The sequence below is a fragment of the Puntigrus tetrazona genome, chromosome 25 (assembly GCF_018831695.1).
Source record: "Puntigrus tetrazona isolate hp1 chromosome 25, ASM1883169v1, whole genome shotgun sequence".
Classification (NCBI taxonomy): domain Eukaryota; kingdom Metazoa; phylum Chordata; class Actinopteri; order Cypriniformes; family Cyprinidae; genus Puntigrus; species Puntigrus tetrazona.
The window spans coordinates 2,532,076-2,545,933 of NC_056723.1; the positions used below are offsets into that span (position 1 = coordinate 2,532,076).

The 13,858-nt window shown below is 39.8% G+C and overlaps 1 protein-coding gene across 3 annotated transcripts; it reads left to right on the forward strand.

Annotated features, from left to right (window-relative positions):
- Positions 1-1,765: 1,765 nt before the first annotated feature.
- LOC122330630 (inner centromere protein A-like) lies at positions 1,766-13,558 on the forward strand. Of its 3 annotated transcripts, XM_043227803.1 has the most exons (22): positions 1,766-1,831; positions 1,918-1,943; positions 2,820-2,969; positions 3,194-3,301; positions 4,352-4,932; positions 5,020-5,068; positions 5,189-5,261; positions 5,535-5,667; positions 5,750-5,777; positions 5,867-5,954; positions 6,121-6,258; positions 6,381-6,398; positions 7,762-7,871; positions 8,012-8,135; positions 8,238-8,360; positions 8,909-9,072; positions 9,151-9,250; positions 9,514-9,582; positions 10,297-10,386; positions 10,673-10,762; positions 12,848-12,998; positions 13,109-13,558. In XM_043227803.1, the coding sequence occupies exons 1-22, from the start codon at positions 1,808-1,810 to the stop codon at positions 13,276-13,278; spliced, it is 2,607 nt and encodes an 868-aa protein (XP_043083738.1). In that variant the 5' UTR covers positions 1,766-1,807; the 3' UTR covers positions 13,279-13,558. The 3 variants fall into 3 exon arrangements, with proteins under 3 accessions (XP_043083738.1, XP_043083740.1, XP_043083739.1); XM_043227805.1 differs by lacking the exon at positions 9,514-9,582; XM_043227804.1 differs by lacking the exon at positions 6,381-6,398.
- The last annotated feature ends 300 nt before the right edge of the window (positions 13,559-13,858 follow it).

Genomic DNA, 13,858 nt, shown 5'->3' on the forward strand with positions numbered 1-13,858 from the left:
AGGGAGATTTGCACTGTTGTCGTTATACTCTTGTATTTGTCCCAGAAAAAGCATCCAAGAAAAAAAATACCTATGAAAACATTGTACAAGTGTGCAAATCATTGCAAGAATTCACATACTGATTTGCGGCTGTATAGCATTGGTTCACTATTTTTGATTTATGATTCATTTTTATATTGAACCAAAGTCATGCCAAGTCAGTACTCTCTCAGTAATCAAACAAAGCTAGATAGACAGGCATAAGAGTTAACTGTTCATTCAACAACTGTTCCAAACCAATTTTCATTTAGGGGGCCAGATTTACCTCATAATGTGACACAGGCAAAATCATTTTTTTTGCTGTCAGCTGGAAATCTCCTATTGGTGTTGTGGTTTCAGATACATTTTAAAAAAATAGCACTTAACAATAAGGTTAACTAACTAGAGTAGTTACCATGAATTAAAAATTACCAATACTTCTACATTTACTAATCTTAAATGTTAATTTAACATTTAGGCAACTAATGTATTAAAATAAAAAGTTGTTAACGGTAGTTAATGCACTTTGCACAAACGTAAACCGCCAGTGAACGAGTTTTTTCCATTAACATTAACGAGTTTATTAACTTAAATGAACAAATGGATAAATACTATAATGTATCACCCAATGTACACTCATGTTAGGTAATACATTAATGAAATCTTATAGAAAATACGACGTTTTTGACCAGCAAAGGTTTTCCCGTCATTACGGCCACATCAGAGGCAGTGTGTGCATCGCATTTACGTTTTCGTGAACCTGCAGGTAGATAGTTTTTTCTGTTATTTAGCCAAAATATCACGTTAGAAAAGATTCTGCGCTTTGCACGATCTATCTGGTAACTAAACAAAAATGATAGACTAAGACACTCTTCTCTGTTCCAAAAAAAATGAGACTTTAGAAATATAGTGTTTCTCGAATAAAGAAAACACTAATTATTCAGTCAAGTTTTTTATTTACCTTCAGACTGCAAACAATCTTAGATACTCAAACTGCGCCGCGCTTCATTGACTAAGTAGGCGGAGGAATATTGAGGTTTGACTGACAGTTTGAAGAGCCAATGGTGTTACGAGGTTTAGTGGCGGCGGCCTCATATACTGATCCAGGATCGGTTATCCTTAGCTGTTACGTTTCTGATTTTAGCTCGAGTTTCAGAAATGCTTTGAAAAAAACTTACCTTTTGTTGACACTGTTGGCCGCGCTACTTGATAAAACAGAGCTGATTTCGAAAACAGCGCCGCTACCATCAGGTTACCGAGAAAAGAAGTCAAACTAGGAGAATCACTGCGTTTCCTACGCTAGCAAGCTAGCTGCTTCTGTTACCATGGTAACTGCGAAGCTCGTATTTGATCCTAATTAGTTTTAATTTTTGCACTACACACGGTTAAGAAACTTCAGGAACTCTTATAAATACATTTTAAACTGTCAAGGTGGTCTAGTTATTGATTAATAAAATAAACGGGCCTAATATTAAAGCGCGGAAATTTTGCTCTGTTTTCACAAGGAATTTCGAACAAGCCAACGTCACGATATGGGCGGGACTTCACCGCTCTCTTCCTGCATTGGACAGTTTGAATAAATGACAGGCGTGCGTTTCATCCAATGAGAGCACAGCTCGCCCTTTCCCAAATGTTCTTGATTGCGATTGGTCGAATCTGCGTTGTCAGACAGCAGCCTTGTCTAATTGCATGCACAGTTTTACATGGTCCCGCCCAGAATCGCCGGTTCGTAGCTCTTTATTCGTCAAAACAGAATATTTGAACTCTTTAAACCGTTTTGAGCGCGTGGATGAAAAAACAAGAGAAGTGTCCTGTAATGTTAAAATTAGCATCTATTGTTTATTAACGAAACACAAGAAAGGTGTATTACTTAGGATTAACGGGTTTTTGTTTTTGCAGCGCTATCTTGCACACGGGCTAAAGAGGTATATGCCGTTTTAAGTTTGTTTTGCTGCTGTTTAAATTAGCTTGTTGGCTAAGGATTCGTGATGAAGTTGGAAATAAATGTATTTTTTCGTGTAATTGTAATGCTGTGACGTTATAAACGTAAAAACCGTAATGCAAATTATTATCTGCTTATCATAGTCAAGCCTGTTCATCTTTGTCTGTGTTTGGACAGAATTTGTCAAAGTTTATAAAAAGCGTATTTAAACTGATCGTGCTTCTATGTGATTTAAGAAACCCGGCAGGAATAAAATGCGCTTGAAAGTATTATAATGACAATCTCATATGGTTGGTGTGCATTTACGTTAATCTACCTGCATCATAAGTCAGTGAAATTATTTACATGGTCTTGAGAAACGCCATTTGGATTCTCTGTTTCTTTGTTGTGAGATGACAGATGTCAAATAAAGCAGTTTCCATGCTAGATCTGGATGCAAATTAAATGAATATGAATATAATATAACAGATGCATTTTTTTTCCCCATTATCCCTCAAACACAGTAACGTATGAGTATGTAAATGGACGTGTTTTTAAAATGACAGCTAGAGATGGTGTCCAGAGGAGTCTTAATGTAAAGTTAGTTTGTCGTCTTTTGCATGCAAACAGATTTTTTTCCCTTAAAATGCCACTGTTTACAGTAAACAGATTTTCTTTATTAGCCAGTGTTGCAAAGACAATCCCTTTGCTAGAACAGGTACTTTAGTCCTTAGCTTTGTGTCCAGTTATGAAACACTGTGTTATTGTTGTTGTGATTTTGTTGTTAAATGTAACACCAGGAGTGCCGTTCTCAGCTACATATGGACGAAATGACAATAAAAGCTTCTCGAATCTTGAATCTCTCATTGTGTATTTCCAGGGGCGCTAACATGAGTTCCTTGCCGGAGACCACGCGCTCCCTCATGGAGGTGTTTGATGGGAAACTGCAGGATTTTACCAATGAAATACACAATGTCCATATGGTGTGGCTGGAGGAGATCCAGCAGGAAGCTTATCGGATGTTTTCCAGGTGAGAGGCAACGTAGATGTGAGGTGGAGTATGTTACGCACTTCATACTGTGGTTATTTTACCCTGTGAGAGAACTTTTATTCAGTTAACTCATGATAAACACAATGTTTCTTGCTCTGAAAATAGCCACAAAATCTGCCGTAGTGTTAACCACACAAAGAAGCAAATTATTCAGGTTATCAGACAACTTCATTAAAATAAAACCAACACGTTTTGTTGTGCAGTGATTTCAGCACCGAGCCAGAACTAATGCCAAAGACTCCGTCACAGAAAAAGACGAACCGCAGGAAGCGAGTGTCAGTGGAGCTCAATGAGTCTCGCAGTAAAAGACGGTAAGGGTTTTCAGTATTTAATTTGCAGGTCTACAGCAACATCTGTTGATATTCATGTTTTTGTTTGGGGGGTTTTTTGTTCTTTTTTTCAAGCAAGATGGCTTTTGACCTGTGGTGCTGTAAGGCGACATTGTTTTTATTTTTAATTTTCCTGATAACTTAGTAGTTTAAAAACTACAAGACTCCCATAGACACCATACAGGCTTCAGGTCAGGCATGTTGGCCGGTCAATCAAGTACAGTAATATCATGACCGGCAAACCTTTTTGGAGTGGTTTTGGCAGTGTGTGCAGGTGCTGAAGTCCTCCTGGCAAAGGAAATCAGCATCACCGTAAAGCTTGACAGCAGATGGAAGCACAAATTGATCCAAACTCCTGATTGATTTTTGACTTGATGAACCAACACTGGCAGATGTCACGGCAGCCCAAGTCATTACTGACTTCAGAAACTTCACACTGGACTTGAAGCAGCTTGTATTTTGTGCCTCTCCAGTCTTCCAGACCTTGATTGAAATAAAATGCAAAATGTACTTTTTTTTTTTAGGCCCCTGAGCAACAAGCCGGATCTTTTTCTCATTAGCCCAGCTAAGATGCTTCTGACATTTGTTTTTGGTTCTGAAGTGTCTTGGTAGCCCTTGGAAGATTTCTGACTCTTGATGCACTGCCTACAGCTTCAGTCCACTCCTTGTGAAGCTCTTCCAGGTGTTTGGAGCTGCTTTGTTTTACCGTATTTTTAAACTTGCGGTCATCGCTGTTGATTGTGGTCCTTTTCCTACCCAATTTCTTCCAGGTCAACCTTGTATTTAATATGCTTTTTTTTACAGTTAAAATTACAATACTAATGTCTTTCTATATGATATATATTTTTCAAATGTGAAACATCAATTTTGTTTCTTGAAGCTTCAAATTTTTATCATGAAATGTGCAGCCCTATGTTCCTGTAGTTTAAAGAGTGAAGCATCAGGTCATGGGTTTGATTTTTCAGGAAATGCAAACTAAATTTTTCTCATACGATGCAGTTGACGTGACATGACGTCATTGTCTCTCTGTAGTTTCTCCAAGGGCAGACGTAGCAACCTGCGTCGCTCGTCGGTCCAGATGACCCTGAACACAATCTCTGAACTCATTACTCCTCACGTGCCGACCGACAGCTCTGAGAGTCTGATTGAGGAACCTGCTCGCCGGACGCGCCGCAACAAAACCACTGCCCCGGCTGAAACCAAACCGGTCAAGCGCAGCACTCGTAAGAAAGATGGTGCCAAAGCTAAGGTGGAAGAAGTGGCAGAGAGCGTTCCAGACGTCCGTGAAGCTGTTGAGGTGCAGGACCAGATCCTGGCGTCTGAAGCCGTGGTGAAGATTCCCTCCTCGGAGCATCTGAGTGCAGATTCGCTGCTGAAGTCTGTGTCTCCGGGCCGATCCGCTAATAAAATCCCCATTGCTGGGGATTCTGGGTTGCAGACGACACCTCAGAGATCTTCTAGGACATCCGCTCGGCGCTCGCTGGTGGTCCGCCGTTCTCTGGTGGGCCTCAGGCACAGCATGACCCAGGAAGCTGTTCGCAGGGCATCCCGCCGCTCTTTCCTAAAAAAGAAAGCCAGACTGGGAACCTCAACTTGCAGCAGCTCCGTCAGCGGTGAGACTTACATAAACTAAATTAAGTCACCATCTCTAAAGTTTCTTAGAAAATATCAAAGTTAACCATTCTTATGGCTCTTTCCAGAGGACATCTGTAATGATGTTCAAACTGAGGACATGGAGTACAAAGACCAGTGAGTGCTTTTTCTATTTCAGTGTGTTTTGTTTGTTTTTTGTTTTCAAAAACCACAAGCTTTAGATATCAATATAGGATCTTTTTTAAGATGGGAACATGTTTCACTGTTCTGTTTTAGGGTTGATGCACCTGAAATAATCACTGAGCCATCTACTGAAACCGAACCTGAACCAGAAATCGTCCAAATTGAGGTGAGAACTTTCTGCTGTGACTTATTTACCTTTGCTGATAAGAGGCAAGGATAATAACTAAGGATAAAGTTTTAAAAATACCTTTTAACCAACTTTTTACTGCTGAAGAATAAAATTACCTTTTGAAATGGTGAATGGTAATGGCCTAAAACGTCACGGTACACTCTTTATAGCGCTTGACATAAACAGACTATAAACAAACACGGTTGATGTGATTTTAGTAAATATTTAATCGAAAACTTGTATATAACTGATGACTGGGTGAATTCGTAGCAAACAGAACCCGAGAAGACTGAGGAAATGGAAACTGAGGTAAAAGACAAGCTTCTAGAAGAGATTCCTGAAACTCCTAGCACCAGTCAGGACTGTCGCTTCACGCGATCCATGACCCGATCATCAGGAACAGGTGCGTGTCTAACAGATCTGATGATTTAAAAAGTGTATTTGGGTTGATAAGGCTTACATATTTCTTCGTTTTCCTGTAATAGATGGAGCAAAATCCAAAGGAGATGACCGGTGAGTGCACTCTGCTAACTTATTGTTCTCGTTCTAGTTGGTGGATGTATGTCGTCTGTTTTGTAATAGTCTTTGTGCTCTTCCTTCAGGCCTACACGTTCAGGTTCAAAGCGCCACGCGGCTCAGGAAAGCCACACACCCAAGAAGAAACTATCTCCTCCTCAAAAGTGCCTCACGGTATGAGCATCTGACCAGCATAAATATCATCATCAGTCTTGTTGAGCAGCTTTCTGCAAAAGTCCTCGTGATGGTTGTTTGCGTTTGTAAAAAAAGATTACATTAGATTAGCAATCTTGGATCAGACCAGACTTCTATTATGTGTCTATTTGTTGTGTCCCTGTAGAGTATCGCTCCACACATGCGCTCGTTCGTACACACTGTGCAGAAGAACCAGATGCTGATGATGACTCCTGGGTCTCTGGGCCGCAGCAACATCATGAAGTCCTTCATCAAACAATCAGTCACCAAAACCAACACTAAGGTGAGCAGAGATATTTTTGTTTTAGAGCAGTCTTAATATGTTGCATTTGATCTAAATATTAGCTAGTGTCCTTCTCAGAGTAGAAGTTTTTGGTAATTGTACTTCCTGTTTTTCCCCCTCAGTTGGGCTCTGGCTCTGTGGTGAGTATAAATGATGAATCAAAATGAGGTTTCTATGTCAGTCACAGCTTGTTTCTGTTTGACTGAGTCACCATTTGTTTCCATTGACATTCATCAGAAATTACAGTGGAGACATTTTATATTAAATGGTTTTATTTTATATGAATGCTGTTCTTCTGAAGTTTTAATCAGTCCACAAATTAAACAGTTTTTAACATTTTAATGAGAAATTTTAGCAGCAACTAGGCATACTAGAACGATTTCAGAAGGATTATGTGACACTGAAGACTGGAGTACTGGTGCTGAAAATTCGTCTGTAATCAGAGGAATAAATTGTTTTAAAAATTAGTTATTTTAAATGGTATAATAAACTACAGTAAAACAGCAATAGGGTAAAATAGGACCAGATATAGCCGTGGTTGACAATAAAAGCTGGGCTTAAATTTTTCCGATACCATGCCGGATCTCTGGCTGCAAAAAAAGCGCTATCACTTTCGAGTCAATAGGTTCCCTTACCAATGGTATGAGAGGAGCACAGCTTTCAATCACAGCTAAACTAACATTACTAGCCAATCATAAACACCAGACGCGAATAGTAGGCTATCCAATATCAGAGTCAGCCCTGATGTATGAAGAAGCTCGTCTCCATATAGAGCATATTTTCATAAAAGAACTAATTAAAAAGCAGCGGAGCTTTGTAAACAATTCAGAGCAATCATGTCATCTCCATAACAACAATATGATTGCCAGAACAAATTTACCTGGATTTTTGAAGGCTTTTGTCATTGAATGTCTTTTAAAATGGTATTAAAACGTTTTTCTAGTGAACCAAGTATATGTATTTTTTTAAGTTGTCACACCCCTAGTGTTGTTAAACAATGATATAACTCATAATTTTCCAAATGTTTACTCTTAGTCAACCGTATTCGTGAAGAGAAATCAGTTTGAATAAGGAAAGCCATAACTTTGCCATAGTATCTTTTCACACATTAAAGTTATCATAGTCATTGCACCCTCTTCACCTGCCCTGCCCCTGGCTTTTTTTAAGTTTAACTCCTGCAAAAGAAAATATGAGCCTTACCCAGACTTCTTAAACAGCAGTGAAACATGTACTGAACTTTCTTTTTAATGGATGTTTCTGTCACTGAACTACCACTAGACTTTGTCTGATTAACCTCATCATTCAGGTGGTGTGTGGATGGGTGTTTTTGTGGTTTGGGAAGTTCATGTTTGCCCCTTTGTGTCAAAAACATTAGCCTTCAATCTGTTGTGTGTTTGCTTGCCTGTCCTTATGTTCTGTCCTTATTTAATGCTAGCTTCCATCATCCTTGTTTCAAAACATTACTTGCTTAAAAGCACTCTAAAATGATCACTTTTCCTCCAGGAGCGAGAACGGCAGAAATTGGAAGCCTTGAACAAGAAAATGGAACTAGAGAATGAGCGAAAGAAAAAGATTGAGGAGGAGAGACGGAAGAAACAGGAAGAAATGAAAAGGTGTGAACTGTGAAGCTGCTCTTTTTTTTCTTAAATATACGTTTACCATTGATTTAGTTCTATTCTGCAAGTCTGAATTCTTAATGTAGTTTAAATGTGAACGCAAATCAGGACTCAAAAGTGAATTGTGCCTACTTTAGGAAACGTGACGAGCGATTAAAAAGGGTTGTGGAGGCTCGAGTGAAAGGGGAGAAGGAGAAGGAGCAGGAAACGAAAAAGAAGATTGAAGAAAAGATGGCTCAGCTGGAGAAGAAAAATGACTTGGTACTGAAGATCTTAAGACTTGGAGGAAACCCACACCCAACTTCCTAGTGTTAAATTGGAGTTTAATTTTCTAGTTTTTCATCATCTCTATTTTTTTCTCAGCTGAGAGTTGAGCGGTTGGCCGAGGAGAAAGCCAAGAGGAAGGTGGCCACTAAACGACAGGAAGAGCTGGAGCTCCGCAAGAAACAGGAAGAGGCAGCCAGACAAAAGAAACTCCAGCAAGTTGTAAGTCAGATACTAAATAGTAATAAATTATATAATTATCAAGTGGTGTGTGTGTATAACTATCTAGATGGATAGATAGATAGATGGATGAACAGTAATTGTTTTTGGTATTTGCAGTATATTTCAAAACAATTCTTTTGACATACAACTGAATTTTCAGCATTATTACTCAAAAATTGCTTAAACTTGCTCTGTATATCATCAGTCTTTAATGCCCTTGCAAGCCGAGTCTGAAATGTTAATCAATTTTTTTTTTTCTTGGTATTCATCATCTTCTCTTTAATAGAAATGCAGAATTTTGCCAGCCCCAAACTCTTTAATGAAAGAAAGTTTCAGAGGCAGTGTTTAAACGTGATTGATTTCTTAATGTTCTAAAATTCTGGGCTCCATGTGCCCTCAATGACCTTTTACTGTCTCTTTGGGATCCATACAAACATTCCAGGAAAGATTTCCACTTAAACATGGATGCGCCAAATTGATCCAAACCCCAATCATTTAAGTTTATGTAGCAAATTGTATTTAACCATTCATATCGTGTTTTTCGTCAGGAGGAAGAGGAGCGGCGACACCAGGAAATGCTGGCCAAGCGCAAGGCTGAAGAGGAGCGAGAGAAGGCCCGTAAACTGGCCGAAGCCACACGAGCTCTGGAGCTGAAAAAGGAACAAGAGCGAGAGAAAGAGAAGGAGCGGGAAAGACAGGCTGCAGCTGAGAGGTTGGTGTGTTTTTCCTGCACATGTTTGAAATAAGCATGACATTTAGAGATATTAAATACATGTTTGTATCTTTGCAGAGAAAGACTAGAGAGAGAGAAGGCTATCGCTCTTCAGAAGGAACTTGAGAGAGCAGCCAGAGAGAAAGAGATGAGAGAGATGGAGGAGAAAAGGAAGATGGTAAGGGTTTTTTTTTTTTTTTTTTTTTTTTTTTTTTTTCTTGATGACTTGTTTTGTCATTGTTATGTAACAAGATATTTCAATGATTGAGTTTTCTATTTCTATATGGGAAGCTACTGGTCCAAAATCAAGCTTTGCATCACATATGGTTTTTTTAAATGGGATTAATTTGATGTCTTGGGTGTGTGGATTTTTTTTTTTTTTTTCTTCCCCAAATAAGCAACAATCTCTATAATCTCATCACGTTTGTCTTTCTTTCACAGGAAGAGCGCCGGAAGGCTGAAGAGGAGAGGGAAACCTCCGTCCCGGCACCCCGTACAGTTACAGCACAGGTCATTTAAAATCCACTATCCTTGTTTCTTTAGTATTATATATGCATTTGTCCTTTCATTAGTTTGTGTAATGTTTATATACTAAATATTAAAATGGTTGTTTTAATATTAGCTGGCAATATCAACACTGGCTTTGTTGGTAGTGTTAACCCCATTTCTGTCAGTCTAAATAAATAAATATACACGCACACCCCCTCAATAAATGTAAATTTTTACATTTCAGTATATAATCATCTATCTTATAAATACGCAAGCATGTATACTTATATACACTGTGTACACACTATATAAACTTATTTTGAATGCAATTAAATTTTGACAGCACTAGTCATAAATGTCTTTTTTTCTTTCTCTCATTTGACTATTTTCTAGATTCAGATGGTAAATGTTGGGTGTCCTTATTGGATAATAATAATCTCCATGTTTATAATGTGTATAAAATATTATATTCCATTTGTTGAATGTCCTTTTTAAATACTTTTTGGAATCTTATTACAGTTTCTGTATTTTATGTCTATTAATGTTTTTAATGACAGTATTTATTGAACAAGTTTTTCAAAATAGGCAAAAAATAGTACAAAAACCTAAACTGATTGTTTTGGACAAGTATTAACTTGGACATTGAGATGTTTTATTTGCCTTTTTTTTGTATTAAATGCTAAGCACTTACACATCTAGTAAATATTCACTAAAGCTCTTATTCCCTCTCCACAGAACTCTGTTCTAAATACTCCAGTTGGGAAAGGAGCTCATAATAAGACCATAAATGTCGGACCTGCACTCAACGTGACGGTGGACATTGAGGTGAGGTCACAGCAACGATTGTGTCTTTCTCCTGCTCACAAAGGGAATAACAAGAGATGTGAAAGTATGGTATTTGAGGGTAATCAGCGCCTTCCTAAATGTGTGTTTTAGTCTAACTTTTTAAAAATATTTTAATTTGAAAAGTGTGTTCAATAAATAGAAAATGGTACTGTTTTGAACAAGTATTAACTTTTTACATTTTGAAACTTTAGCATTTTAAAAATCTTCTCAATAAAGTACAAGCATTTAATACGCATCTAATAAAGCTCTTATTCCCTGTCCGCAGAACTCTGCTCTAAATACTCCAGTTGGGAAAGGAGCTCATAATAAGACCGTAGATCTCGGACCTGGACTCAACGTGACGGTGGACATTGAGGTGAGGTCACAGCAACGATTGTCTTTCTCCTGCTGACAGAGGGAATGTGTTGGATAACATTTACTCGACACAGAATAGTTCCCTGAGAAGCAAAGTGACGAAGACGTTAATTTCCAGTTGGATATGTTTTTCTATTAATGGAAGCCAATGAGGCCTTCTAACTTGAGATTCCAAGATGGCGGCGTGGCAGTAGCACGCAGCGGCCACTCCAGAACCAAAATGGTGGTGTTTTTTGGGGGTTTGTATGTTTCAGCCAAAATTTCATAGGGCATGGATACCAATGACAGTTGTGTCTGTGCATACAACCACCAGACACTGAAACTGCTCAGAAACCATGCAGTGACTCGTGCAGAGCCCCGCCTCCACCTCGGCTACTCAGACTACATCTCTGTTATGTTAATTCCATTAGCATACAGACCGCTCATCAGACGTTCTGAAACAGATTAAATCCTGGCCAGCAGGATCCATCTCTGCTCTTCAGGACTGTTTTGAGTGTACTGACTGGGAAATGTTTAGGGAGGCTGCTACCTACGGTGATTCCATTGACTTGGTGGAGTACACATCATCAGTGACTGGCTACATCGAGAAGTGCATTGATGATGTAACCGTCTCCAAGACCATCACCACACGTTCTAACCAGAAGCCATGGATGAACGCTAACGTGCATGCTCTCCTGAGGAGCGAGACTTCGCCTTCAGAGCAAAGGGCCGGGCGTCTCTAAAAACAGCGAGGGCCAAACTGTCCTGAGCTATCAGAGAAGCGAAGAGCGCTTATGCTAAAATAATCCACGGCCACTTCCAAACAGCAGTGACTCATGTGACTCATGGCAGGGCATCCAAGCGATCACCAACTTCACCTGCCTGTCTGTGATGGTGACGCCTCCCTACCAGATGCGCTGAATGACTTCTACGCACATTTTGAGGCAGAGCTGACATGAGGAAAACACTTTATAGAGTTAACGCACAGAAGTCTGCTGGACCAGACAACATTCCAGGCAGAGTACTGAAGGAGTGTGCAGAGCAGCTAGCTGATGTCTTCACTGATATCTTCATCTCGCTGAGCAGCTCTGTCAATCCGACGTGGTTCAAGACAACGATCGTACCGGTGCCTAAGAAGTTTGTGCTTTCCTGCCTCAATGACTATCGTCTCCCGTTGCACTTGCACCAATTGTGATTAAATGCTCCGAGAGGCTGGTCATGAGGCATATCAAGTCACAGCTTACCTCCATTACAGTTTGCGTATCGTCCAAACCGCTCTACGGACGATGCCATCAACACAACCCTCCGTCTCGCCCTCTCACACCTGGATTCAAAAAGGAAACTACATCTGAATGCTGTTCATTGACTTCAGTTCAGCATTCAACACCATCATCCCTCAACAACTTATAGAGATGCTGGGCCTGAATACCTCTGTCTGTAACTGGATCCTGCACTTTCTGACAGGCAGACCTCTGTCGGTCTGGATTGGGAACAGCTTCTCCAGCACCACCACACTAAACACTGCTTGTGCTGACTCACATCTGTGCAGCGATGTACAGCTCCAATCACATAATCAAGTTAGAGCCAACAATATATCTCTGAAGGTCGACAAGACCAAGGAGATGATTATTGACTTCAAACGAGCAAAGAGAGACCATTCTCCGCTGTCCATCAACGGATCCAAGAAGGAGACTGTCCAGAGCACCAAATTCCTTGGTGTTCATCTGGCGGATAACTTCACCTGATCACTCAACACCTGCTCCATCGCCACGCCCAGCAGCTTCCTGAGAAGGCTGAGGAAAGCTAAACTCCCTCCACCCATCCTGACTGTTTTATAGAGGCACAGCTGAAAAGATCATTGGCCTCTGTCACGAACATTTACACCACACACTTCATCCACAAAGCACACAATAACACATGACCCCACACACCCTTCACACACTAGTCACCTTTCTGCCATCTGGTAAGGGGTATTGGAGCATTCGAGCCCTCACAACCAGACTGCTGGACAGTTTCTTCCCACAAGCCATTAGACTCCTTTTTATAAAATGCTTAAACAGCTGGAACAGCTGATGTCTGACTCGATCTCTTGTTTTATACTTGGCAGCAGCAATCCCCACAGTCCTACCAGATCACACCAAAGGGCCAGAAAGTGGCTGTTTTAGTAAATCCTGAAGACTACGGCATGGACCAGAACAGTGATGACTCGACTGATGATGAATCTGCGCCCAGAAAACCCATCCCATCCTGGGCTCAGGGTATGTTTACATTTTGCTGCTCTGGTGGTTTGTGGTTGTCCAAACGGGTTTCACTGAAATCAGATTTGCTGTATGTACTGTATTGTCTTAATGTGACATGTTTTGTGTAGGTACACAGTTGCAGCATGCTGTTATGAACCAGTATTACAATCCACTGGATCTGGATTCCTATTTCGGAGAGCCTAAACCCCCTAAACTGGAGGAGATCTTCACTCGGTCCAAACCTCGCTTCTTTAAGCGAACCAGTTCTGCTGTCTGGCATTCACCTCCACACTTGTGAAATCTGGGCAAATGAGTCCCCTGTAGTTTTGTAAGTGCATACAGAAGCTGCTACAAATGGGATGCTGTTGTAGAAAATATGGGGAGGGCATTTGCTGGAGAGCGAGACGTACTCTGGACTGTTAATAAAATGTATTCTAATAAAAATGTTTAGTGTTTTCTAAATGTTTATGTAATGTCTTTTATTTAGTAGCTTGTTAATGTGACTGGGAGAAGTCAGAAATCGCCTGTTATGATTTGAGAAAAAAGGTTGAGGTGACATTAAAAATCCTAAACTCAAATGGTAGCATGTTCTAATTTCTTGGGTCATTTGTTGCTGTACTGTTGAATTTTGTTGTATTTTAGGGTTTAGGGTTGTATTTTGTTTTTCTTGAACTTTAAGGAATGTGTTGTCAGAATATGAAATCTTCAACAATACCTAATCAAAAGTTATGTTTTCACATAATACCACATCAAAAATACTCTCAAACTGAAGTCGAAAAGTTTAAATCCGCTGTATTTTAGCCTATTGCTACACAAACTTTCTATCATGATACGTGTAAACCTAAATTATTCAATAAAGACCTATCGCATACTGAAAC

Coding starts and splice junctions, on each gene's coding strand:
- LOC122330630 (XM_043227803.1), top strand. CDS start 1,808: ATGAAAAAACAAGAGAAGTGTCCT. Junction 2,970..3,193: donor GCTTATCGGATGTTTTCCAG/GTGAGAGGCAAC, acceptor TTTGTTGTGCAG/TGATTTCAGCACCGAGCCAG. Junction 8,361..8,908: donor AAAAGAAACTCCAGCAAGTT/GTAAGTCAGATA, acceptor GTTTTTCGTCAG/GAGGAAGAGGAGCGGCGACA.